This window comes from Danio rerio, chromosome 23 (assembly GCF_049306965.1).
Source record: "Danio rerio strain Tuebingen ecotype United States chromosome 23, GRCz12tu, whole genome shotgun sequence".
Classification (NCBI taxonomy): Eukaryota; Metazoa; Chordata; class Actinopteri; order Cypriniformes; family Danionidae; genus Danio; species Danio rerio.
This window is the reverse complement of record NC_133198.1, coordinates 7815001-7840305: the sequence shown is the minus strand read 5'-3', so window position 1 is coordinate 7840305 and position 25305 is coordinate 7815001. Positions and strand designations below refer to the sequence as shown.

The 25305-nt window shown below is 39.3% G+C and overlaps 2 protein-coding genes across 2 annotated transcripts in view; both read left to right on the top strand.

Annotated features, from left to right (window-relative positions):
* Positions 1 to 152: 152 nt before the first annotated feature.
* Positions 153 to 13820, top strand: pcmtd2b (protein-L-isoaspartate (D-aspartate) O-methyltransferase domain containing 2b). The gene is made up of 6 exons (XM_003201174.7): positions 153 to 313; positions 4587 to 4945; positions 8558 to 8660; positions 8755 to 8926; positions 9866 to 9989; positions 11429 to 13820. Exons 2-6 carry the CDS (start codon positions 4639 to 4641, stop codon positions 11908 to 11910), a joined length of 1188 nt encoding a protein of 395 aa, XP_003201222.1. The 5' UTR covers positions 153 to 313; positions 4587 to 4638; the 3' UTR covers positions 11911 to 13820.
* LOC141380636 (uncharacterized) overlaps positions 13048 to 25305 on the top strand; it is a 12494-nt gene continuing 236 nt past the window's right edge. Inside the window, exons 1-2 of the mRNA XM_073939807.1 lie at positions 13048 to 13164; positions 13705 to 25305. The exon at positions 13705 to 25305 is cut by the window's right edge and continues 236 nt beyond it. Coding sequence (XP_073795908.1) covers positions 14011 to 20106 — 6096 coding nt within the window. The 5' untranslated portion in view covers positions 13048 to 13164; positions 13705 to 14010 and the 3' untranslated portion in view covers positions 20107 to 25305. The remainder of the gene's footprint in view (positions 13165 to 13704) is intronic.

The following is a 25305-nucleotide window of genomic DNA, read 5'->3' as shown; positions in this document are numbered from 1 at the left end:
TTAGTTTAGTTAAATTTAGTTTACTTTAGTTTTAATTTAAAGGATAATTGAGTGGATGATTCATTGACTCGTCAATCTTTTTTGTGAACAGGCTCAAAAGATCCGAGTCACGAATCGAATCAAAACAAATCCCTTGACGTCGTTGTGCGTGTGACGTCAGCGCGTCAGCTGGTTTATGTTTACATCGCATCAAATATTCGCAGTCAAGTTAGGCGTTATTGTGCCCAGAACCAAACACACGACATACGCGTTAATGTGATAGATGGACATTGCTAGTTTGCACGAGACAACCGCCGAGGCCCACAATCACACGGTAAGATGCTGACTGCGCAGCGGGAATGAATGCGCTCAGTGTGGCCGGAGACTCTTTTGTTTATGTCTGTGGTTGTGCAAAGCTTGCCCTCGTGCACAGACAGACTGTAATTTACTGTTGTTATAGATGTGACCTAAATATGACGGTTACTGAGTTGCAACATGTAGAAAGCCCGCGTCCACGTCCCTTTGCTTTGTTCTCTAACGTTACGTTACAGATGTTTGTTTGCGCGATCGCTGGCTGAATGTAATGTTCGGTTCGCCCGGTTGTTTGTTTGTTATAAATAGTTGACGGATGCCATCACGTCAGTAAGATTAAAATGCAAAGTGATCGAGTTTGTGATATAATGTGCAGTATATTGAACTTATTTTTCTATTTAGTACGTAAAAGGTGACCAGCTAACAGTTGCTGCATTCCTAATTTCTCAGTCAGTGGTATGTTTATATTTTTGTTAGCCTGGTTAAGGGGATAACGTTATTTTACTCAAACTGAAAATTCTGTCACCACATACTTGTCCTTCACAAGTTCCAAACTTGTTCTTCTATTAAACACAAAATAAGATATTTTGAAGAAAGTTGAAAACCTGTAACTGTTGACTACCATAATATTTGTTTTACTACTATGGAAGTCAGTGGTTACAGGTGTTAGGCTTTCTTCAAAATATATTCTTTATAGTGTTCAACGGAATAAAGTAATCATAAATATTGGTCACCATTAAGGGTGATTAAATAGTACATTTTCATCTTTTGGTGAACTATCCCTTTAGGATGATCTATTGGTTAGACCAGGCGTGGCCAACCCTGTTCCTGGAGAACCACCTTCCTGCAGATTTCAGTTGCAACCCATATCAAACACACCTGCCTGTAATTATCACGTGGTGTTCACGTCCTAATTAATTGGTTCAGGTGTATTTGATATGGTTTGCAACTGAAATCTGCAGGAAGGTGCTCTCCAGGAACAGGGTTGGCCACCCCTGGGTTAGACTATGTGGCTAGTTTAACATGCTATGACTGTTTTAAAGAAAAGTAACTATGTTGTTGTGTGTATCTTTTATTATTCTCTTTGAATAGTCCATTGAACCATGCCATGATTTAAAAATAAAAGTTAGTTTCAGAAATGTGTTGTATTTCTGGTCAAATGTGTCAGGTGTAATTAGTTACAAAGTATTAAGTAGTTCAGTTACTGTATTTAGATGACTTTTCTGCAGAATATTTAACAGAATAATGTTTTAAGTCATTTAATTACAGGTAGTTTTAATGTATTTGTCTTAGACAGTAATACAATTTCAGAGAAACAGAGTATTTGTGGTTTTTGTTAAATAAATATGTTTTGTAATAATTATATTTTTCATTGCTTTGAAATATGTTGTGTTTTGCATATAATGTATGTTTTTTTATTATTGGTTTTATTATTAACTTTTTAATTATTATTTAATTAAAAAGCTTAATACATTTTAATAACGAGTTTAGTGTCACTAAATTGCATTAAATAACAAGGATGCATTTAATTGATCAGAAGTGACTGACTCATCAGAAGTGGACAAATCTGACATTACGATATTTAGTTTTTCTGCTATATATATATAATTATTATTTTTTTGCTTATATATTGCAATATAAATACAATTTCACCAAATAGGTTGAATAGCTCTATTTGGAAATAATTTATTAGTTTTGATTGATGGGGGTGATTCTTAAAAATGTAAATCATGTATAGGAATAATAAATAAATCACAAGCAAAAATAGAGCAACAAAAAAGTTAAAGAAGAAACGGTGCTTGATGGTTTTCCAGAGCATTCAGTATTCTGGTGTTGAAATTGATTAATGAAATGTAAAATAACACTAATATTTCTGTAAATTTCCTATTACTGTGTTGTGGCTGGAAGGGCATTCGCTGCATAAAATATATGCCGGAATAGTTGGTGGTTCATTCCATCCCTGATAAATAAGGGACTAGGCCAAAAGAAAATTAATGAATGAATAATTTAGTGGAATAATTCCTCATTACACAATTGTACTTTTTTTGTGCATGAATGTTTGAAATTCTCTTAAAATGCCTTTAAAATATGCAATTGATAAGTTTTCACTCTGTTATGGTTGTACTTGACCATGGTTATACTTATAATGACTTCACAAATCTCATGTATTCTCAACTGTTGTACTGATCAATTATAATTTCAACTCAAAATTACATGTCCTGTGATGTGACTTTTGTGGGCATGCACATTAAGATATATATATTATATTTTATATAATATGTAATATGCATGTAATGTATTTGTTATATGTAATATAATGATTACAACATATTTATTCCACTCGTGAAAAAAAAGAGTCTGATAAAAATGTATCACAATTTTCACAAAATTATTTGGCAGCACTGGTTTTCAAAATGTATAATTACATTAGAGTAATTATAATAATTAATATTCATAGTAAATGATTGCAAGAATTATTTTCTTAATCACACTGGCTTATAAAAATCAGCTGTACCATCACAGAAGTAAATTGCAATAAAATTACTATGTTCAAACACAGTAATTTTAAATGCAATGTTTCACAATATTAGCATTTATTTTATATTTCTTTAAAAAAAAGCAATCATTGTGAAACTCCCAACTCCCATTTTTATGCAAATTCTTACAGACCATGCCTTTTTCCCTCTTCTGACACTCCCTCCTAAACAGAGCTGGGCACCCCCACTTTCCTGACTTTTTCCAAAGTAGAGGTGTGAAAACACCCTGCTGAAGTAGAGGGGTTTCATATCCCAATACTCTCTGCCAAGGGTTAAAGTTATGACACAACAGCGTGCCACTTTTTTTTACTTGGCATTGTCTGACCTCTAAAAATAGAGTGCCAGAAGTATATTATTTTCAGGTTTGTTGACATGTCTGTTCAGCTCAGATTTCTAACATGCTGCTGTGTCTCATTAAAGATTTAGCTGTCTTAATAATCATTCAGTGCCTTCTTGCCATGCTAAACCGCAAACTGTTGGAGGTGTTGTTTACAACTAAATAGAAACTCATTTTAAAACCACTGCAATAGATTCATTGTCATTACACGTATTGTTTGAGAATTAGCCTACACTTCATGTTCATGTTATACACAGATTTAATCAATTATGCATGATTTATGATTATAAATGATTAGTAAACAACAGGAACTCTTTCACTTTTCTTTTGTGCTGCTGATTTCGGGTGTGACTTTTCCTCTAATGGAAAAAAAAAAATATTTGATCAACTTTAAGTCATGAAATAAAAAACTAACTGCAAGGTAATTACAAACTTTGATTTTGAGCAGAGAAGATGAGGAAAATCTGAAAAAATAATAATATGCAAGACTGTAATAGTTCATTAGTAGGTTTATTTAGGGAAAATACAGTACAATCCCATGAAACACTAAGCAGCATTATATCAAATTTAATATGAAATTCAGCATATCACATTAAAATATAATAAGCAATATACAAGCAGATAAATTCAATAAAGAAAAAGATACTTATTAAATAAACAGTGTTGTACTGTATTCAGTCCACTTGTACCTGTATTCAGTGTCAGTTTTCCGTCTATCTGTGTATAGTACTTAAATTATCAAATGTAAAATGTCTTCTTAAAATAAACAATAAAATTATTATTTTTTTAAACTTACAAACAGTACAATTTCTTATGTGTGAATGCTTGAGAAATTACCAATTATAATCCAGACTCAGCATTGCATATTTTGTGGTGCGATTATTGTGAAAGATCAAATCGTGATATAAATGCTGAAATGATATATTGTGCAGCCCTATATGGATTACTTTTGTGCTTAATGTGCTTTTGGGGCTTCAAAAACTTGAGCTCCATTCACTGCCATTATAAAGCAAGTCAAAGCCAGGGTATAATATCATATAATCTATCAGAAACAAGAAAGACATCTACAAACGAAGAGTTCAGACACAAAAGCCTCTAAATGTCATCTGAAAAAATTTTTAGGCGCCTGTATAGGTTTACTAATTTATGGTAAGTATAAATAGATTTTTGCATTGTTTTTAAAAGTGGAATACCTCAAATAAACATATTTTAGAGGAAAAGTTCAGATGGCACTAAGAGTTTTTTTGCATCTGAACTTTTCGCATGGGATATCTTGAGGGTGAGCCAATTCAATTTTATTTTTTTATTGAACTATTCTGGTACAAACTCAAAATGAACACACATTGAACTAATTGCACTTTAACAATAATACTCTGCTATTTCAGATGCTCTGCGTTGAGATGTTTTGCTCTTCTCTCCAGACAGTGATCGGCTCTCCTCAGGACTGTCCTTAAAGGCTCATCTGCTTTGATCATGGGGGGAGCTGTGAGTGCGGGTGAGGACAACGATGAGCTGATTGACAACTTGAAGGATGCCCATTACATCCGCTCCGATCTGGTGGAGAGGGCCTTCAGAGCCATCGACAGAGCCGACTATTACCTGGAGGAGTACCGTGACAGTGCTTACAAAGACCTGGCCTGGAGGCACGGAAACCTCCATCTGTCTGCTCCATGCATCTACTCTGAGGTGATGGAGGCTTTGGATCTGCAGCCTGGCTTGTCTTTTCTCAATCTGGGCAGCGGGACGGGTTATTTGAGCACTATGGTGGGCCTTATACTGGGTGAGTGCACTTATACGTAAAAACAAAAATATTAATAATAATGAAAGAGTTAGTTCACCTCAAAAGGAATATTCTATCCTTGTTTGTGATTTATATGAGGGTGAGTAAATGATAACAGTATTTTCATTTAGGTTGAAAGTCTCTTCACAGTCCAATAGTAATGATTACAGTAAATGTGTTTATATGTATTTTTATATTCTGGGTAAAGCATAAAACAAAAAAATGTTCATCCAATTAAATAAATTAAATAGAGTCGGACCGTCATCTCCCTTAATTCCGATAAGCTGGTCAGACTGTCTGTCAACATATGTAGACTTCTATGTGTTCACGCATGTGTTCACGCAGATCCTCCACTAGCGCGTGCACATCAGCCGGAGGCGCCGAAGGACAGCTGAGCTCGGGCCGATTACTGTAAAGCCAGGCGCAGGTATAATTCGCTCTTAAAGCGGCCGTGCGTTCACGAGACGGACAGGGAGAAGTCAAATGCTGAATTGAAACTTTTAAATATCTGAATCAATATTGGAGTTACTTTAGCATGCTGGAGGAAGGACGGCACAATGGCTGAAGTATTACTGTTAGACAGGTAATGTTCTGTTTTGAAACTATTTTATGTTAGATTGTGTTCTGTTATGAATGACTTATATGCACAGACGTGTGTTTTGATGACAAAAATTGATGTGATTATTTTCAGTTTCATGAGGTTCTTTGACAGCATCTATAATGTAGATTTATATTTAGTTTAACAACAAAACACCAGTAAATAGCGCTATTCCGCCTAACCTGCTTTATTGAGCTGAAGTTGCTTTTATATTCACATTGGGTCATTTTTGAACAATGATAGCCTTCCTAAACTGTTTACCATGCTACTCTGAATATTCGCTCTGAAATAGCATGTAAGTGTGGCTAAGTAATAGATGTAATTCCTGCACTGCGCTGGCACTAACTAACTGGCGAATGACATGAACTAGTGGGTTGTCTGTCGGCTGTTGCGTGCGCTCGCGATTTCAGGGGGTGTGGCTTTGAATCACAGTCCCTCCCCGCCGTCCAAAAATAATATGCTAAGCGCTTAGCTTTTTGGCAGATCACCTACTGCACCTTTAAAGTCCTCACCAACCAGACGCTGTGACTTTTTTTAAAAAAAATTTATTATGGACCCTTTTAACAAGTCTTATGACAAATTTAACGGTAATCAGCATCTTGAATCCTTGAAATTGTTTTATATTTAGATTTCTTTTAAAGCTATGTTTCTGCATGTATTACATCATGTTTGCATCAAATTACAAAAAACAAATGACTTCTTATGGGTTTGATGTTGTTTTCTCTACTGACTACCTTTTGTAGTCTCAGTTATGGGCGTTGCTAGGCCTATTTTAGGGGGGCTGTAGCCCCCCTATATTTCAAATCAGCCCCCCTAAAACTTTTGCGATTAGCTCATGAACTGTACACTAAATTATCACCTTAGTCCCCTTTAAATTTGATATGAAAACAGCGGCAGAATTTGGCTCCTCCCAGTCTTTTGTTCTTCATTTGATCAGCAAACCACAGCCGTGCAGAGCAAGAGAACAAGGTGTGTTTATCGATAACTTCAGCAATCGGGTTTCCCATCTACTGTTTCCTCAGTGCTCACCTCCTCCAGCGAAAATGTAACTCTTAACGAACACTTCGCTGTTTTCATTTCAAAATGAACTACGAATATAAAACGCATCACAGTGCATGTGGCATTAACTAGTCTATACCATACACTCATGCACAGAAAATATTAAACACAGTGGCACAAATACTTAGTGAATGTGCTCATTTTAACTGTCAGGGTCACTAACAGAGATTACATTATTGTGATAATTCAGGTTGTTAAATTTGTGAATTAGCCTGTAGGTTTAAGAAAATATTTATATTTATGCCATTTAATTAGAAAATTGGCAGTTTTATTTTGTTAATACATGAAAACATTTATTTATTTAATAAACTGTACTACAGTAAACAGGTTTGTTGGGCCTATTTGGCTCATTCAGAACTCAAATTGCTATGCCTGTTTATACAATAGATTGCTAGTTTAGCATTCAACCATACCATATTAGTCAAACATTTTTAAATGTATTATAATTATTATATTATCACTAATAAATGTAAATGTTTACCTCGTAAGGAGCTTAGCCCCCCTAAAATAAATATCCTAAAATCGCCCCTGGTCACAGTTAACCCCACTATGATGACGTATACTGCTGAGAAACCCTGAGATGTAAAAGAAGTCCATTGTGATCCAATTCCTGGTAAAATGCAATATCATATGAGAAAACTGTAAGTGTTTTGTTTGTACTGCGAGCTGATTGGATGTATAAAGTAGGCATTTCATTAAGAAAATCAAGGAAAGGGTTTCGGGAAAGTTATTACATCCTAACAGACGCCTCCTCTTCACCGTTTCTGTTTGTTGACAGTGCTGTCAAAACTGAAAGTTGAAGAGGCGTGTTTAAGTATGTTAAACGCCACGCCTAATACCTTAGGCAGACTTAATTGGAGAACTTAACTGAAAACAGGAAGTGCATTTTCAGATTTTAATTACAGATTACAAGGACAAACATTATTATTATTTATTTTTTCGTAATGGCATGCACGGATCAATTGTTTGCCACAAAACTACCAACATGAGCTAACAAAATGAAAATGTTATTTTTGGTGTTAATTTTAAGCGTAATCTGACTGTGGAAAAAAATATACATTCGAGAATTATTTTCTGAGAATAGTTTTTTTTTTTTTTATTTAAAATCAATCTTTTTGATAACATTTCACCATCATTTTATTCAGACTGGTTTATGCTTGCTGAATAGAAGTATTATTGTCTTTACAAACGGAAAGAAAAATAGCTATTTTGTCTTCTTTCAAGCCTAAATTTACATTAAAAGTGAAAGTGCATCTAAGGGTGTTTTCACACCTGTGAATCGATTCAGTTGTTTCGAAACAGAGATTACAAATGTTATATTGTTGCTCTTTGCTCTTGGTGAGGTTCGCTTTCACACGGCAAAGTTTCTAATTGGACCAATAGAGCTAAAACAAGTCACGTGTGAGTAAACTCTCCTTACATTAGTCAGAGTTTCAGGGTTTATTTTGTCCCGCTCAGCTTTCGGGCCTGGGGGGGGGGGGGTGTTGTTTGACAAGGTGCGCGCGACGTGTCTGAAGCGTGAGGAGAGATGCGGTGGGGAGGGGTGAGAAGGGTGCGCGACGTAGCCTATTTAGAATCGGGAGGGAGACGCGAGATTACCGGGAGATTATCATTCGTTTGTGGGCATCCAGAGACTCGCGAAACTTCCCGCCCTACTCATAATTCTCTCTTCATATAGCCATAAAACACAGTGATATAACCATGCTCGTATCGGCTCACTTTCTCACTGCAATCGATCTGCTCCAAAGTTCGTTTCAATCGAGCCGAGACCACCTCAATCAATCGATCTCTGAGCGATTGATTTGGCGCGGATCCGAGAGCGATTGGTGGTTTCGCATATGCCAAACGAACCACGCTAACTGGGCCAATGAGACAGGTTCCGAAACAAAAGTGTAGGTGTGAAAGCACCCTAAAAATGCATATAATTTAATGTAAATATATGGATTTGTTATCAGGTCCGTTTGGTGTGAATCACGGTGTGGAACTACACAAAGATGTGGTTGATTATGCCTATCAGAAACTCGACTACTTCATCAAAAACAGTGACAGCTTTGACAAGTGAGTCATTTCCTGTGCAACTGCTTTAACTCTTTCATTGAAAGACTTTTTTCCCTCAATGAATAGGTTTGGTTTAACGGTTTGAGTTTTGCAGGTTTGAGTTCTGTGAGCCAACCTTTGTTGTGGGGAACTGTCTGGAGATTCCTCCGGAGAGCCGGCAGTATGACAGGGTTTACTGCGGTGCAGGAGTTCAGAAAGAGTATGAGAACTACATGAAGAACCTGCTGAAAGTTGGCGGGATATTAGTTCTCCCCCTGGAGGAGAAGGTAGATCATGTTTATTTAAAGAAATCATGCTTGTATTGCACAGTAAATTTTAAAGACCACTTGAAATTGTCTGATAAGTGTAGTTTTAGTATCTAATTGATTTTGAAAGTAAGTGTGTGACAAAACCGTCGGGCAGCTAACTCTGTAATTTTCACATGGTCGCCCACTGAAGCTAAGCAGGGATGCACCCGGTCAGTACCTGGATGACCACATGTGGAAGCTAGGTTGCTGCCGTAAGTGGTATTAATGAGGCCAGCAGGGAGTGCTCAACCTGCGGTCTGTGTGGGTCCTGATGCCCCTGGTATGATGGAGACTCTATACTGCTCAGTGAGCACCGTCTTTTAGATGAGACATTAATCCGAGGTCCTGACTCTCTGTGGTCGTTAAAAATCCCAGGATGTCCTTCGAAAAATAGTAGGGGTTTAACCCTGGCATCATGGCCAAATCTGTCCATTGGCCTCCTAACCTTTGCCATATGATAATTGGCTTCATCACTTTGTCTCCTCTCCACGAATCAGCTGGTCTGTGGTGTGCGGTCTGGCGCAATATGGCTGCCGTTGCGTCATCCAGGTGGATGCTGCACACTGGTGGTGGATAAGGAGACCCCCCTAATGTGTAAACAGCTTATATTACTTTAAAAAGTACCATTAAATCTTATATATGTATGTTTATTAAAATATACTACCTGAAAATATATTACATTGAAGCTATTAAATTCAATGAAGAAATAAAGGAAATAAGAACAATTCCTGGGGTCCTAAGGGAGTTGTTTTTGGGAGCTAAATTAAAACCATTTAATATTTAAACATGTAATTAAACATGTAAATTACTCAGACCGAATCTGTGTACTTGCTTACAGGAAATTAGTATTCCCATGTTATGATGTATAATTAGTGTAGTAATTATTGTCTTGAAGGCTCATTAGATACTGTTTTGCAGTTGACCAAGATCACCCGCACAGGTCAGAGTTCCTGGGAGACCAAGAAAATCATCGCTGTGACCTTCGCTCCGCTCGTCCAGCCCAAGCAGAATGTCAATGGCAGACCTAGGAGTGTTCCTTTACGTGAGTACACTGGGGAATCATCTGGCCACTGTAGACACTATTGATATATTCAGCTATTTAAATGTATACTGAGTTTAATGAAAATGTTGTATTTTGTTTATTGTAGCTGTAATTTAAATTAAAGTGATCATTTATCCTCATGCAAGATATAACTTTTTTCTCAATAGGACAACACAAAAAATAAGTGTTAAAAGGGTTAGTTTATCTCATGTCATTTCAAAATCCTGAGACCTTCATTCATCTTCAGAACAGAAATTCAGACATTTTAGAGGAAATCTGAGAGTCCCTTCATCCTGCTCAGATGGTAACTGTACTGAGTTGTTTAAAAATTCCTCAAAAAAATCCTCAAAACAGTCCAAATGCCTTCATCGGTTCAATTGTAATATATTGAAGCTAGCTATAAGAATGTTTTGTGCACACATAAAATAAAAAACAAAATTTTTCAACAGTTTTTGGCCTCCTCAGTGTCAGTATAGGGTGCGCATTCACAAGAGTGACACAATGCGTGTCATGCTCAATCAAGCTGCTGACTTACACCTTGGATGCGCCTGTGTTTTGTTTTAATCAGAGGAAGTCACAAACTGGCAATCAGGGTATACATCAGTGCATCATGCTGATAAACACGCAACCTTCACTGACAATAAGGAGAAAAAAAAACGTTGAATAAAGTCATTTTAGTTTTAAGTGCACACAAAAGTAGATTTTATCTTTATAATATTCCACTTGGACCACTAAAGGCATGTGGTCTTTTTTCTATTGTGATGGTTTTTAGTACCTTTTTCTGGAATTTTTTTTTCGGAACTAGTCTGGACCATTGCTATAAAGGCAGCATTGAAGTTGAATCCAAAGAATCTTGATGAACTCTGGGAGACTTTCTTTGCCATTCCATGACTTTATTATTGTTATTTGAGTCATTGCAGAGATGTATGGATGCAGTCCTCCAAGCTCATGACAGTCAGACACAATATTCATTCTTTTTACACTGCACCGTGACTATATTCTATACTGGACAATATTTTTGTGACAAGACTATTGTCTCATCAAAGTCAGACCTTACTGTCCTAGTTAAATTCAAAATCAAGGCATGATCATTTGTTATTTTGGTAAAATAAGCGTAATCTAGAGGCCTGTCCTGTCATACAAGCCACTTCTGAAGCCAAATGATCAACTAGAAGTCGTTGTTATTTGTTGTTCCTAAAACTTGGATAGGCAACAAGACTTTTGTTAGGTAGTGTAGTCTATTTTTGCATCTAAATAAATTGTAATTCTTTTATCACTCAGAAATACCATCATTAAATCATCACATGATCACTTGAAAATTATTGTATTTAAAAAAAAAAATCTACAGAATTAGCTAGTGCTGTAAACTTCAAAGTAAAACCAGACATAAACCCTGCAAGTTAATAAAGTTAGCATCTTTTTTCCTGTCCTCCTTCCAGCCATTTTTGAGGTGCGGACGTTGCAGGACTTGTCACGGATTGCCATCCGCCACACTCTGCGACAGCCTATAGCGATGGGTGAAGGACGCACGAAGAGACGGGTGTCTTTCCCAGGGGCCCGGGCCATGCACCGCTACGGGCCTCGCTTCGAACGCCGCCGTTTCTGCCGCCGCTTCTACCGCCAGTGCGTCAACTCTGTGGTTCTCCACGACTCCATGATTCCCACAGCCATGGACGATTGCAACTACCCTGGGGGAGTGGAAGAGGAAGAAGAGGAAGTGGAGGAGGAAGAAGAAAGGGGCTGCCGGCGAGTGAGAGAAGACCTGCCTGAGGAGGACGAGGAGGGTTCTGGCGAAGAGGAGAAAAGCAAAGGCGGCTGCGCTCGTGTGGAGCCTCCTGTTAATATTCTGAGGGAGAAGATCCTAAGACTGCCATTACCTGAACCCCTGAAGATGTATCTGCTGTATTACAGGGAGAAATGAGTCGTGGCCGGAGATCAGGCGAAGCACTAAGACGATTAGACACGAAGAAAAGCCTTCCTCCTCCACCTCTTCTCAAACTGGATTAGCATGACAATTAAGTCCTCAATTAATGGCATCACAATATCCATGTCCCTTTGAGAAGCAAAGCTCCTTGATTGGGGATGCACATAGATGGATCTGAAGGACTGAGCTGGCTTCCAGAATAATCAATGTCGCTTGGGTTTATCCGGCTCTTTTTGTAATTCGGTATTCCCCTCGATTGAGATGATCAAACGTGTACGTGGCCTACGACACATTCCCTGTGGGAATTGCTTGTTGCTGTGCTCTTTTAGAGTAGCGCTGCTTTGGGATGTGGCGTAGTTTGATTTGTTGGATTGAAGTATTTTTCAATAGCTTTAAAGTGTGGTCAGGTTTTCCGTTGCTTGGCGAAATCCAGTACGTCAGTAGAAATATGCGTGACTGGGAGTTTCACCTGACGAATGTTGTGCACTCAGATTTTGCTCATGTTCAGGCTCCTCACATGAATATAACCCTTTTGAAGCTTTGCTTGGAAGTGATTTCTCTGTAATTGGTGCATCATGGTTTCGTCTGAATATGAAAATGTGATTCACGCAAATTTGTTTTGGGCTGCACTATAAATCACATACGATTGTTGTGTACATTTGTCAGTAAAGCCGACTCTGTAATCAACTGTAAATCTCCAGCATGCGCGATCAGATAGAGCCATTTCACACGGCCGCCATTTTAAAGCATGAAAGCGAGGCTGTGGTGGGAAGAAACCCGGAAGTATAGGACCAGCACTGCAAACACTGCAACAGCATGCTGTGTACTACACACTTTCAGCTGTTGCCACGATTTAAAAAATGCAGATACATCACTGTAATATCATTAAGTTTAATTTAAACAATTAAAAGCATATTAGGCATCAAACCTACATCACAATCTCTTTACAAGTAATGCGCTTAAGTGTCCTCCAAGGCTTCAGTTCATGGCACCAGGTAAACATCATGAGGACTGTCAAGTCAAACTAATATAGAAGGAGAAAAAAAAAAATCCATCCGCCAGTCGGAGGGAGAGGCGGAAGGACATGCAGTAGTTCGGCATTCACGTAAGGAAAAAGGAAACTGAAACCTAACCAGAACAGAATCTCCGCCAAAACGAAACCTCCGCCAAAGCCGAATCTCCGCCAAAATTGAGAAAGAAAGTGCACAACAGTTAAAAAAAAACCATCATCAAGTCCCGGAGTGGCAGCCGGTGAGAACTTTACTTTGGTTATTGCATGAAAATCGTGACTGTCATGTCAGTATTTGAGGGCAAATCAACCGTGAAGCAGCATCTGAGTTCAAGTTCGGCACAGAGGAAAAAGTTGCTCCTACAGTGCTTATCTGCCCGCTGCTTAATTACTTGAAGATACAAATAGTTATTTGCAAACTACAAGATGTTATAAAGCAGAAATGTATAGTTTTGGTTATTTTGATCATCATTTGAGTGTTGTCTGACAGACGTTAAGATGTTAATTTTCCTCCGTGATTCATATGCATGCATGAGCAGATCACGTGCACATAAGCTGATTGCTGCAGTAGCAAAATTAATCACATTTCATTTATATGTCTTAAAACTAAATATTTAAGTTCAGTATATTAAACTGTACTGGTGATTGTGCTTTAACAAGTGATAATTCAGTATAATACTTGAAAATACTGTGTGAAAAATCAGACAAAATTTACAAATGTTTGTATATATATGTTTATTTGCAATTTAATTACATATGTTGTATTTTTGTTTATTTTAAAGGTTTTTCACCTTTCAACTTTCAACTTTCTACTTTCAACTTTCCAACGTTATACTTTTTACCTGCCTTTCTGCTGCATTTATGATGCAATAAATGGATGAGTGGAATCCAGTTAAAACTCCCTTGATGATGTGTCTTCCTTTCAAGCGGGAAAACTTGTGCATAAGAGAATAGCTTGACAGTGAAAAACCGGGACCAGTGCGACTGGACAGTGGAAAACCGGGAAACCAGGAAAACTGGAAACCTGTCTGACTCAAAAAAGGCAAGTGAGAAGATAATATATTCAATTTGAAGAATAACTGTGAAGAATGGCCACACAGGCGGTAGGAAAGTCACTCGAACAACTAAAAGCAAAAAGGACAGTGGAAAAAAGGGCATTCACACGTCTAGCCAACACTATATTCAAAACTTGTAAAAACATGACAGAGATGGATCTTCAAGACAGTTTAAATAAACTCACAATACAAGCAGAGAAAGTCATGGAAGTAAATGATGATCTTGAAGCAGGCATGATTGCAGAAATAGAGGCAAATCTGGATACAGACCAGTCAGCTGAATTAACAGAACAGCAAAAAGACGACCTCGAGAAGACTGCAAGCGACTGTGAGTTAAAACTGGATGAAGTGAAAGTTCTTCTTCATGAAACGTTATGGACTAGATATGGGAATGTTGAACTGTCCATGGCACTGCAGGTTGCTGAAGCTGAGAGTGATAGAGTCGAAGCAGTAGATCCAACTGGAAATCATGAAGCATACGATTTCATGCTTAGTCACCTTCAAAATCTGATAAAAAATGCAAAGGAGATGTACAACAAATGGCAACGGTGCATCCCATCAGGTGATGAGAGAGATTTCAGCCAGAGACAAAGAGGACTCGAAGCAAACATTACCAGGTTAGTGGCAAGGAAAGCTGATTTCATGCAAGCAAGACAAGCTGAGGAGGCTAGGAATATAGCACATGTCCCAGTGATTTCTACTTACCCCATAGCAACAATCAAGTTGAAACCTGCAACACTACCAAAGTTCTCTGGTAGCAAGAGAGATTTTCACAGATGGAAGAAGGATTGGGAGGCACTCCAAAAGCAGGGTGAGCCCACTGGCTCTAAGGAGGTCAAAAAGGTTCAGTTACTAGACAGTCTGGAAGAAAAGATTGTAAGAGAACTCCGCCTTACCACTTATAATTCTGCTGATGACATTTTTCGTGTCTTGGAAAATCGCTACGGCAACAAGACAGCAATTGCTATCGAAATAGTGGAAGACTTGCAAAAAATTCCTCCCATTAGAAGTCACCAACCACGAAAAATAGTTGAACTAATTCAAGAAGTAGAGAAGGCACTTGGAGATTTGAGTGATCTTGGAAATACTGGCGCCATAAACAACCCACTGGTAACAAAGTCGATAGAAGGAAAACTTCCTGAAAGTTTAAAAAAGGAATGGCTTATTCACGTATCTGCCCAACAGAGTGCAGTCACACCAGATAATCGATTTGACTACCTTTTGGATTTCCTCAAAAAGCAAGAGAACATCTACGAGCAATTGGAACAATTAAGACTTGAAGAACCTAACAGAAAGGATGTGCGAAACGAACCAAAATGGGCAAAAACAAAGTCTACAAAATCAAACACTGACCAGGCTGGTTGTGTAGTCTGTGGTGATGCTAAGCATAAATGGAAACTCTACTTCTGTAAGCAGTTCCGGGCATCGAAATTAGTAGATAAAAAGGCTGCAGTAAGTGCACTCGGAGCTTGTAAAAGATGCCTTGAGGTCCATGAGCAGCATTCATTCTGCAAACGAAACTACTTGTGCAAAAGCCAAGACTGTGAAGATGAGGGTGTCCCTGAGCATCACTACTATTTATGCCCTAATGCTAAAAGAGAGGAGAAACGTGCTGACCAGAAAAAGAGCAAACTTTGTCCGAAAACGGAGAAATGTGTAAAAGACTACACTAGAGATCAGCAAGATTTTCTCAGCAGACTTTCACCAGAATTAGCACAGCAGTGTAGAAATGTGTTCTCAAACACTACAGCAAGAGTGTTCAATGTGACAAAGGAAAAGCCAGGTTTACTAGCACAAAGTGGACTGCTAGAATTGCCTGTAATCATGATGCTTCTAAATGTGACAGCCAATGCTGGTCAAAAGATTGGGACATTAATTGATTTGGCATCAGACACTAATTACATAACGCACAGCGCTGCTGATCGTCTGAACCTAAAAGGAGAAAAGATAACTCTTGTAATCCATGGAGTTGGAGGCATGAAGGTTCGGATGAAGACTAAACGTTATCTTCTGAAAATAAGGGTGAGAACCTCCCAGGGAACCTTCAAGTCCCACCAATTGGCGTGCTATGGGTTGGAAAGCATCGCTGAAATTAATAACACAGTGCAACCAAACCAACTGAAAAAATTGTTTCCAGACATACCTCTTGCCGAACTTGCAAGGCCAAAAGTAGTCGACCTGCTTATAAGCCATAGGGAAGGACAGTTGGCTCCACAGAGGATCAGAATTGTTGGAGACCTGGTATTGTGGGATGGTCCACTTGGAAAGACGATTGGAGGAACTCATCCTGAGCTTTTCGAAGATGTGACTGTATCTGCCTACCGGTCTAAGACTCATTTTGCACGATCAATGAGATTGGCTGCTGTTAAATATGAGGAAGTAACTGAGAACAGTCCACCAAACAAACCACTAGCCAGACTCCATGAATCAAGCGTCTCAACCAGTACTCGAGACTTTCTTGAATGGTGGAAGTGGGATTCCATTGGTGCAGCATGTGAGCCAAAGTGTGGGGGTTGTCGCTGCGGGAATTGTCAACCTGGTGGAAAAGAAATGTCTCTTGCTGAGGAGAGGGAGCTGGAGTTAGTGAAAGAAGGTCTCACTTATGTCATGGAGGACAAACACAGCAATGAGCCACATTGGCATGCTAAATATCCTTGGATACAGGACCCAACTTCCTTACCAGACAACAGGCGTGCAGTTGAGGCTACATTTCTGCGTACAGAGAAGCAGTTGGCCAAAGATCCTCAGTGGAAAGCAGCTTATAGTGCTCAAGTGAAAGACATGCTTGACAGAGGGGCTGCAGTTAAGCTACCTGAAAGTTCAATTGCTAATTGGGCTGGACCTGTATGGTACGTAAGTCATCTCATCGCTCCTAACCCTCACTCAGTCACAACCCCAGTGAGACTCGTTTGGAATAGCAGCCAAAGATTTAGAGGTGTCAGCATGAATGACCTGTTAATTAAAGGACCAGACGTTCTAAACCAGATACGTGCTGTTCTGCTGAGATTTAGAAGTGGAGTGTATGCTGCATTGGGGGATATTAAGAAAATGTACAACTCTGTTTGGTTGGAGGACCAAGAAGTACATTTGCACAGATTCCTTTGGCGAGACACTGAGAATGAGAAGCTGGGAGAATACGCAATCACAAGAGTCAATATTGGAGACAAACCAGCAGGGTGCATTGCGCAACTGGCAATGCGTGAAACTGCTAATTTGCCATCCTTTGCTCACCTTGAAGAGGAACGACGGGTAATCCAACATGACAGCTATGTTGATGATATTCTTACATCTCACAATGACCTTGACCAGCTACAGTCCATTGTGGCAAACACAGAGTTGATCTTGAAAGCTGGAGGATTTCATCTGAAACCATGGGTCTTCTCAGGTCAAAGTGGGAGGGAAAAGTCTGATGATAAGTGCTGTAAGATAAAGGAAAAGGTTATGGTTCTGCCAAACCAAATGCATGATGATGACAACAAAGCACTTGGCCTAGGCTATTCTGTGGAAGACGACAAGTTGTATGTGATGACATCCATCAATTTTTCAAAAAGAAAAAAGAAAATTAGACTTGGACAAAACCTAACACAGGAGCAAGTTAGAGCCCAAACACCAAATCCACTGACAAGAAGAGAGCTCTTGAGTCAGGTATCAGGGGTATATGATCCAGTAGGCTTAGTGACTCCAGCCAAACAAAAGGGAGCAATTCTGGTTCGCAGAGCTTTTCAAGAAGCAAAGAATACAAGACTTCAAGTCAATGAAACTTGGGATGTTGCTCTCTCAGATGACCTTAGAGAAGATGCTATCAAACTCTTTGAGGAATACATCCAACTAGGCCAAATTAAATTCACAAGAGCCATAACGCCTCCAGAATTTGAAGGACACCCCTGGGCGATAACCTTTTCTGACGGAAGTGAAAACACTTATGGTGCTGTAATGTACTTGAGATGGGACTCAAAACAGGGCCCAGCAATCAGGCTTGTGGAGTCCAAAGCTAAGCTGACTCCTTTAGACCAAAAAGGAGATGCTATCAAGGCAGAGGTGTGCGGAGCTGTGTTCGCCTCACGTTTGCGAAAGTACTTTGAGCAGCACAGCCGAATTCAAGTGGAGAGATGGTTCCATTTAGTTGATAGCCAAACAGTACTTGGTGCTATACAACGTGAAAGCTATGGCTACAAAACATTCTTCGCCAATCGGATCGGGGAGATACAAGGAATCACAAAAGCGCAAGAGTGGTGGTGGATACCAGGCCCACAAAACATTGCTGATGTGATAACTAGAGGAGCTAGCCCTCAAAATCTCGATGAAAGTTCAGAGTGGCAAAATGGGCCAAGATTCCTGAGCTTACCAGTAGATGAATGGCCAATCAAGTCAGCTAAAGACTTAGCTATCACTGCCCGAGAAAGCATTAACGAACTTCAAAAGAAAGCGTTTGCAGCTGTATTGACAAGGTCAAAAACAAAGCAAAAGGAGCCGACTATGGAGTCGAAACCAATTGAGAGCCCCAACCTAGTTCGAGCGGAACAAAAAAGACCACCAGCAGGCTTAGCTGTCCTGAACTTGTGTGACATAAAGCGGTTCAGTGATCTGTCACGACTGGTTAAAACAATAGCATGGGTTTGGAGAGCTGCAAAGAAGTTTCTCGGCAAAAAACGGACTGTAAATAAACCAAAGTGGGAGGCAGTCTTGTCATTAGGAACCATTTCAGTAAGAGAAAGAGAAGATGCTCTACGAGATATTTTTCTTGCTGAGCAGGATGGGGTGACCTTTCCAAACACCACTAAAGAGAGGTTAGTTGTCTTTAAAGATCCAGACTCTGGATTGTTGGTCTGCGGTGGCAGGGTGCAGGTCTTTCAAGATGATCAGCTGAGTGTTCCAATTCTTCCTTCCAATTCATGGATTTCCACATTACTAGCTCAAGAATCTCACAAGGAGAGCCACGGAGGCTTGGCTGAGACTCTGCTTAGAATGCGAAGGAGAGCCTGGGTATTAAAAGGCAGAAGAATAGCACAAAAAGTTGTGGACAGCTGGGTACAATGTAGGAAGAACAAAGCAAAAAAGTGTCAGCAAGTAATGGGTGATCTTCCTTTAGAAAGAACCCAACCAGCTGCACCTTTCGAGTTCACAGCATTGGATCTTTTCGGACCTTACCATGTGAAAGATGATGTCAAGAAGAGAGTCTTGCTGAAAGTCTGGGGTGTTGTTTTTTGTTGTATGTCGAGCAGGGCAATCCATACAGAACTGGTTAACTCTCAGTCAACCGAAGGTTTCTTACTGGCCTTTCAAAGATTTGCTGCAATTAGAGGCTATCCCAGAAAGATTTTTTCAGATCCTGGTACCAATTTCATTGGAGCAAGACCAGTTTTGCAAGATCTGTACCAATTCCTGGAGGGAATTGACAAATCTACCCTGGAGGAAACAGCAGTAAAACACGGAACTGAGTGGATCTGGAAGATTCACCCAGCTGATTCCCCACATAGAAATGGAGCTGCTGAAGCTGCAGTGCGCATTATCAAGAGGGCACTCCAAAACTGCGGAGGGGAGTCCACCCTCACATACAGTGAAATGCATACAGCCCTTCAAATAGCAGCTAATCTTGCTAATGAGCGACCAATCGATGCCAGGGCACAAACTCAGGAAGGCTGCATTCAATATGCAACGCCAAATTCGCTATTGCTCGGACGAGCGTCTCAAAGTGGTGACATTAAAACTTTTGACTTTTCCAGCTATCCCTTCAAAAGACTCCAAGCAATGCAGTCATTGGTGAATAAGTTTTGGGAACGTTGGAGCCAGCTTGCAGGTCCTAATTTATTCATAAGGAGCAAGTGGCACACCACGCACAGAAATGTCGCAATTGGAGATATTGTCTGGATCGCAGATCAGAATGCACTCAGAGGACAATACAAGCTTGGCAGAGTAATCAGTGTCAATCCAGACAGTAAAGGTGTCGTAAGAGATGTAAATATAAGAACATTCCCAAGTTACCCTGTTCTGATCACAAAACCATCAAAAGCAAGGGCAAATTCTTCGGAGTCCAAAATCGGTCGAGAGAAGATCCCGAGTACTGTCCTTCACAGAGATGTCAGACGGCTAGTTGTTCTACTTCCTGCAGAGGAACAAAAGAGTAAATAATTCAGAGAACATCCTTTTGAAAGCTAAGTAATCGAACTAAACAGTTTGCCTTCAAAGAGATGCGATTTCCTCTTTATCCCAAGAAAATCGAGTGGGAGGTGTCAAGTCAAACTAATATAGAAGGAGAAAAAAAAAAATCCATCCGCCAGTCGGAGGGAGAGGCGGAAGGACATGCAGTAGTTCGGCATTCACGTAAGGAAAAAGGAAACTGAAACCTAACCAGAACAGAATCTCCGCCAAAACGAAACCTCCGCCAAAGCCGAATCTCCGCCAAAATTGAGAAAGAAAGTGCACAACAGTTAAAAAAAAAACATCATCAAGTCCCGGAGTGGCAGCCGGTGAGAACTTTACTTTGGTTATTGCATGAAAATCGTGACTGTCATGTCAGTATTTGAGGGCAAATCAACTGTGAAGCAGCATCTGAGTTCAAGTTCGGCACAGAGGAAAAAGTTGCTCCTACAGTGCTTATCTGCCTGCTGCTTAATTACTTGAAGATACAAATAGTTATTTGCAAACTACAAGATGTTATAAAGCAGAAATGTATAGTTTTGGTTATTTTGATCATCATTTGAGTGTTGTCTGACAGACGTTAAGATGTTAATTTTCCTCCGTGATTCATATGCATGCATGAGCAGATCACGTGCACATAAGCTGATTGCTGCAGTAGCAAAATTAATCACATTTCATTTATATGTCTTAAAACTAAATATTTAAGTTCAGTATATTAAACTGTACTGGTGATTGTGCTTTAACAAGTGATAATTCAGTATAATACTTGAAAATACTGTGTGAAAAATCAGACAAAATTTACAAATGTTTGTATATATATGTTTATTTGCAATTTAATTACATATGTTGTATTTTTGTTTATTTTAAAGGTTTTTCACCTTTCAACTTTCAACTTTCTACTTTCAACTTTCCAACGTTATACTTTTTACCTGCCTTTCTGCTGCATTTATGATGCAATAAATGGATGAGTGGAATCCAGTTAAAACTCCCTTGATGATGTGTCTTCCTTTCAAGCGGGAAAACTTGTGCATAAGAGAATAGCTTGACAAGGACGCTTCTCTGCTTCAGCCTGTCACCTGATGAGCGATAAAAAACACCCTCATATAGTCTGTAATAGTGTTGTCCATTTCCTACTAACATTTAAGCGCCGCTGAGTGCATTCTTAAACAGCTGATTTGCCATAGTATTCTCCAGTGCTCAACAGAAATGACTGTGATTGGCCGTGAAGGTCATCAGTTAACCGCACTTCACCAAGTGCTAACACTGATACGCGGACACTGAAGCAGTTTAAAGCCGTAAAGATCAGTCGATTCATCAAGCGGATCATTCGTCTGTGTTTACACTCAGTAAACATCAGTGAAGTGTGGTAAACTGATGACCTTCACGGTCAATTACAGTCATTTCTGTTGAGCACATAAACACAATCGCATATTAGCACCGTTTAAAAATGCCAAAATGTTAACAGGAAATGGACTGTTTTATAAATTTCAGTACCGTGCCACTAATATGGTAAAAAGAATCAGTTCATTAACTTGAGTTAATGGCATCTAAAACATGTGTTTGAGAAAGAAAACGTTAGCTAACTATTGCCATTTCCCTTAACTGAAAATGAGCTCTGATATCCCTTTTTATTTTCACTATTTATTCAGAACGGACCTTCGGGTCATTCAGAAGGCGGTGAAAGTATAATGTGTGTCACTTTCTCTTCACTAGTAAGATATACAGCCAGGTACACAACATTCCTGTGTGACTCAGGCGATACTTTTGGGTTTCTTCCCACCGCAGCCTTGATTTCACAGTTTAAATTGGCATTCGCGGGAAATCAGGCTATAGTTCACTGACAGGCTATGGAAAATATCACATCAAATTAAGCATGGCACGATAGCCGGTCTTAAGGTTTACCGTTCGGAAAAGTCAAGGTTTTAAAACTGCCATAATGTTCTTATATACCGTTCCTAAATGATTTCATTTAGTTTTTTCAGGCAACAGTATCACCACATCAAAAGCTATTGGTCAGGCCACGATTCAGCAATCGTGAACAAATCACTTGTAGACCAACATCCAAGCATGCTATAGAGCTGAACAGTGCAGTGGCTGTACTTTATATCCAAAGAAAAAAAAGATCTCCAAAGACAGAAGATAGAAACTAATGAAATAGCAGAAGTCAATGGTTTAGTTGAATTTATAGGTCTTCATTTCTGCGGCTGTACCAACCAGATTTCTTGTGGCATGAGAATAAATTTCCGAATAAAACGTGGTAGCGGTTGGTAACTCTGGTGTAATATGAACGGGAGTGGGCGATCCAACAATATAGTGCTCATGATAATATATGATATATTGAACACAATCGGTAGTTGGCAAATATATTCAGTGGATATGTTTGTAAATCTGAGTTTGATAGAGTCAGTGCCTCACCAGAAACAAACCTCACGTCACGTCACGCGGCCCTCATGTCTCATCACAAAGGGGCAAACAAAACTGACATTTAGCCTACAGTCCTTGCACAACCTACACTTTTATCTGTTCTCTCTCTCAGTTTTGCTAGTACCCAATTTCAATGTGAAGTTTTGGAAACTAGATCTAAATTTAGCAGGAACGGTCAGGTTGGATAGAAAACGAGGCGGGTCGGGCAGCAGGTGAACAAAGGCTGAATTTACGGCGGGAGCGGTCGGGTGCGGAATAAAACCTGGCGGAAGCGGGATTAAAAGTTTAGTCTCGTGCAGATCTCCAGTTGAATTATTTAGCCTGACATGTTTACTGTTCCAAAATATTTTAAATGTTTATTCAAGAGTTCACACTTAGATATTGCTTGACAACTGTTAGCAGGTTTGGCATGCTGTCCCGGGAGAGAACCCTGAGCTCGGAGATAGTTGAGCCCAGGGCTCCCGCCAGGTCCATAGAGCATGTGAGGGGAGTACGAGATCAGGTGGTTCTCGAGAGCTCCCCTTTTTAAAGTAGGAAAGGAGGAGAAAGGGGGTGGATGGGGGGTTTCTTCGGAAAACGAAGATAAGGGAGTAATATCTAGCTAGGCTACTTATAGTGAGTTAGGATAGATCTGATTGGCTAACTAATGAGTGTAGATAGGTGGCCAGCTGCAGTCAATTATATCACATGCTCCTCGAAATTAGTTTAAAAACTTCACTTAAAATAAAATATAATGTGTTCAATTGGGATAAAAAGTCGTCGTTTTTTTACACCAACATTTAAAAATAGAAAATGTTTTGGAGCAGTAATCACAATACGGTCATACCGTAATATTTTAATACAAAGTTATTATACCGTCAGAATCTTACACAGGCCCATACCAACATAAAATATCATAATGCGATGGTCGAATCACAGATAATCATTCTGAGATATTTATAGCTGTTTGCGTAACAGTGACCTACAGCGCATAGTAAATGTTGCTAATGTTGGACCTGAAAGCACTTCATAACTCTAATCCAGCGTTTGAAATAAATCCTTCAGTGAAATGATGTGGTGATATTTCTGTAGTATTCTAAGCCGTGTCAGAGGCATCATTACATACTTTATCTGAGTTCTTATAATACATTTTCTGTTAATAAACCAAGACTGCATCCGAAACCGCCTACTATTCAGTAGGTAGTGCATTTGAATTTAAACGTACTACTCAGCCGTTAGAAAAGTACCTTCTATACAGTATAAATGTGAGCTGTTTGAATGGAATCCGGACGTACTACATCCGCCATTTTGTCATGGTCATGGACCACATGTCGATTGCGTCACTTCACTCCCATTCATGAATTCTCTCTATCATGTCATAGCGCAGCGTGCATGGGATGCACACTTCAGAATCTCGCCTGAAGTAGTAGGTCATCCTGGTACTTCTCGCATACTGATTTTCAATTTCTATAAGTTCAGACATACTACTCGGCTCGCAAACAGTTTTTAGCGTAGTATGGAAGTATGCAGTTTCGGACACATCCCATGTTTGTTCTCCTCTAAGGAAATAACCGTAGCTTCCTCGCACGATGTGCAAGACAATCGTAGCATTTGCTAAATCACAAATGTTGATTAAACATCGATTTATCGTTCAGCCCTACTTCGAATACGAATTAAGCTCCTAAAAGCAATTCTACTTGTTTGATTCATCAAATTTGCAATAGGAAGCTGGTTGGTTTGACTTCTTGTATTTGTGTTGTATCTTTTTATGCTGGCAAAAATCCGCTAAAGTGACCTCACCTTTACATAAGACCCTAAAGTCGAACCTTATTTCCACTGTTGAACCTTATTTTCATATTCTAGCCTTTACGGTGTTCTCCAAAACACAATAACGTCTGCATGTGTACTGGCGTAGTGCACCCACTTGTCATCGATATTGGAGTTTGTGGTGGTATGATGCGCACTTGACATCCCGTAAACTGAACTACCATTGCTGGTAGCATTATATATTTGATGTGGCTTATGCGTTACATTTGTACTCCGAAGTCGGAAATTCAAAGTTTCATAGGATTTTATGATTTTTTTTAGAATTCCGACTGGGAAACCACAGCAAACGGCTTCTTCGTGCTCTGACAGATGTGGAAAAAGTAGTGTATTTTGTTTATTAGTATTTTTATTGCGTCTTTCAAACACAGTAACGCATTATCCAACCTCGGAAGTACTTCATACTTCACTGCAATATACAGTTTTTGTTTTTAATCCACTGGTGTTGCCATCAATGGATGCGGATAGTTTGGTTTTCTGACTTGTGTAGTTGAACGCAGTTAACATGCACGTGACGTCAACTTCATTCACTTCGTTCTCTGCCTTCAGAGGCAATTGGAACACAACATTATTCTGCACTTGTATGAAAATAGACATCGTTTTTTGCAGTTACCAGCGAATCATGATCTGGCAGGATGATACAGTGATTTAAGCTTTCATTATGTCATATTGCAAGCTTTTGAAAATAGAGAAATGTAAAACGATATTTATTGGTAACTGCCAAATTTCTTCCCGTCAGGTACACGAAAGCACTTGGGTATTTCTTTTTTAGAAACTGTAATGACTACGCTTAATTTTTGGCCCTACTCAGGAATACTTTAGGATTTGATGTTATTTTTGAACACTGATGCTCAGAGATCAAGACCAAAACAATATAGGACCTTTCTATTTTTTGACCAAAAATACTGAAAAGGATCTTTTGCTTTTTGTATATGACAGTGACGGTAACACAACCTCTGTACA

Excerpts from the sequence above, each read along its gene's own strand:
- pcmtd2b (XM_003201174.7), top strand. The coding sequence starts at position 4,639 with ATGGGGGGAGCTGTGAGTGCGGGTGAGGACAACGATGAGCTGATTGAC. Across the intron at positions 4,946-8,557 it reads TATGGTGGGCCTTATACTGG|GTCCGTTTGGTGTGAATCAC; the intron begins GTGAGTGCACTT and ends ATTTGTTATCAG. Across the intron at positions 8,927-9,865 it reads TTCTCCCCCTGGAGGAGAAG|TTGACCAAGATCACCCGCAC; the intron begins GTAGATCATGTT and ends ACTGTTTTGCAG.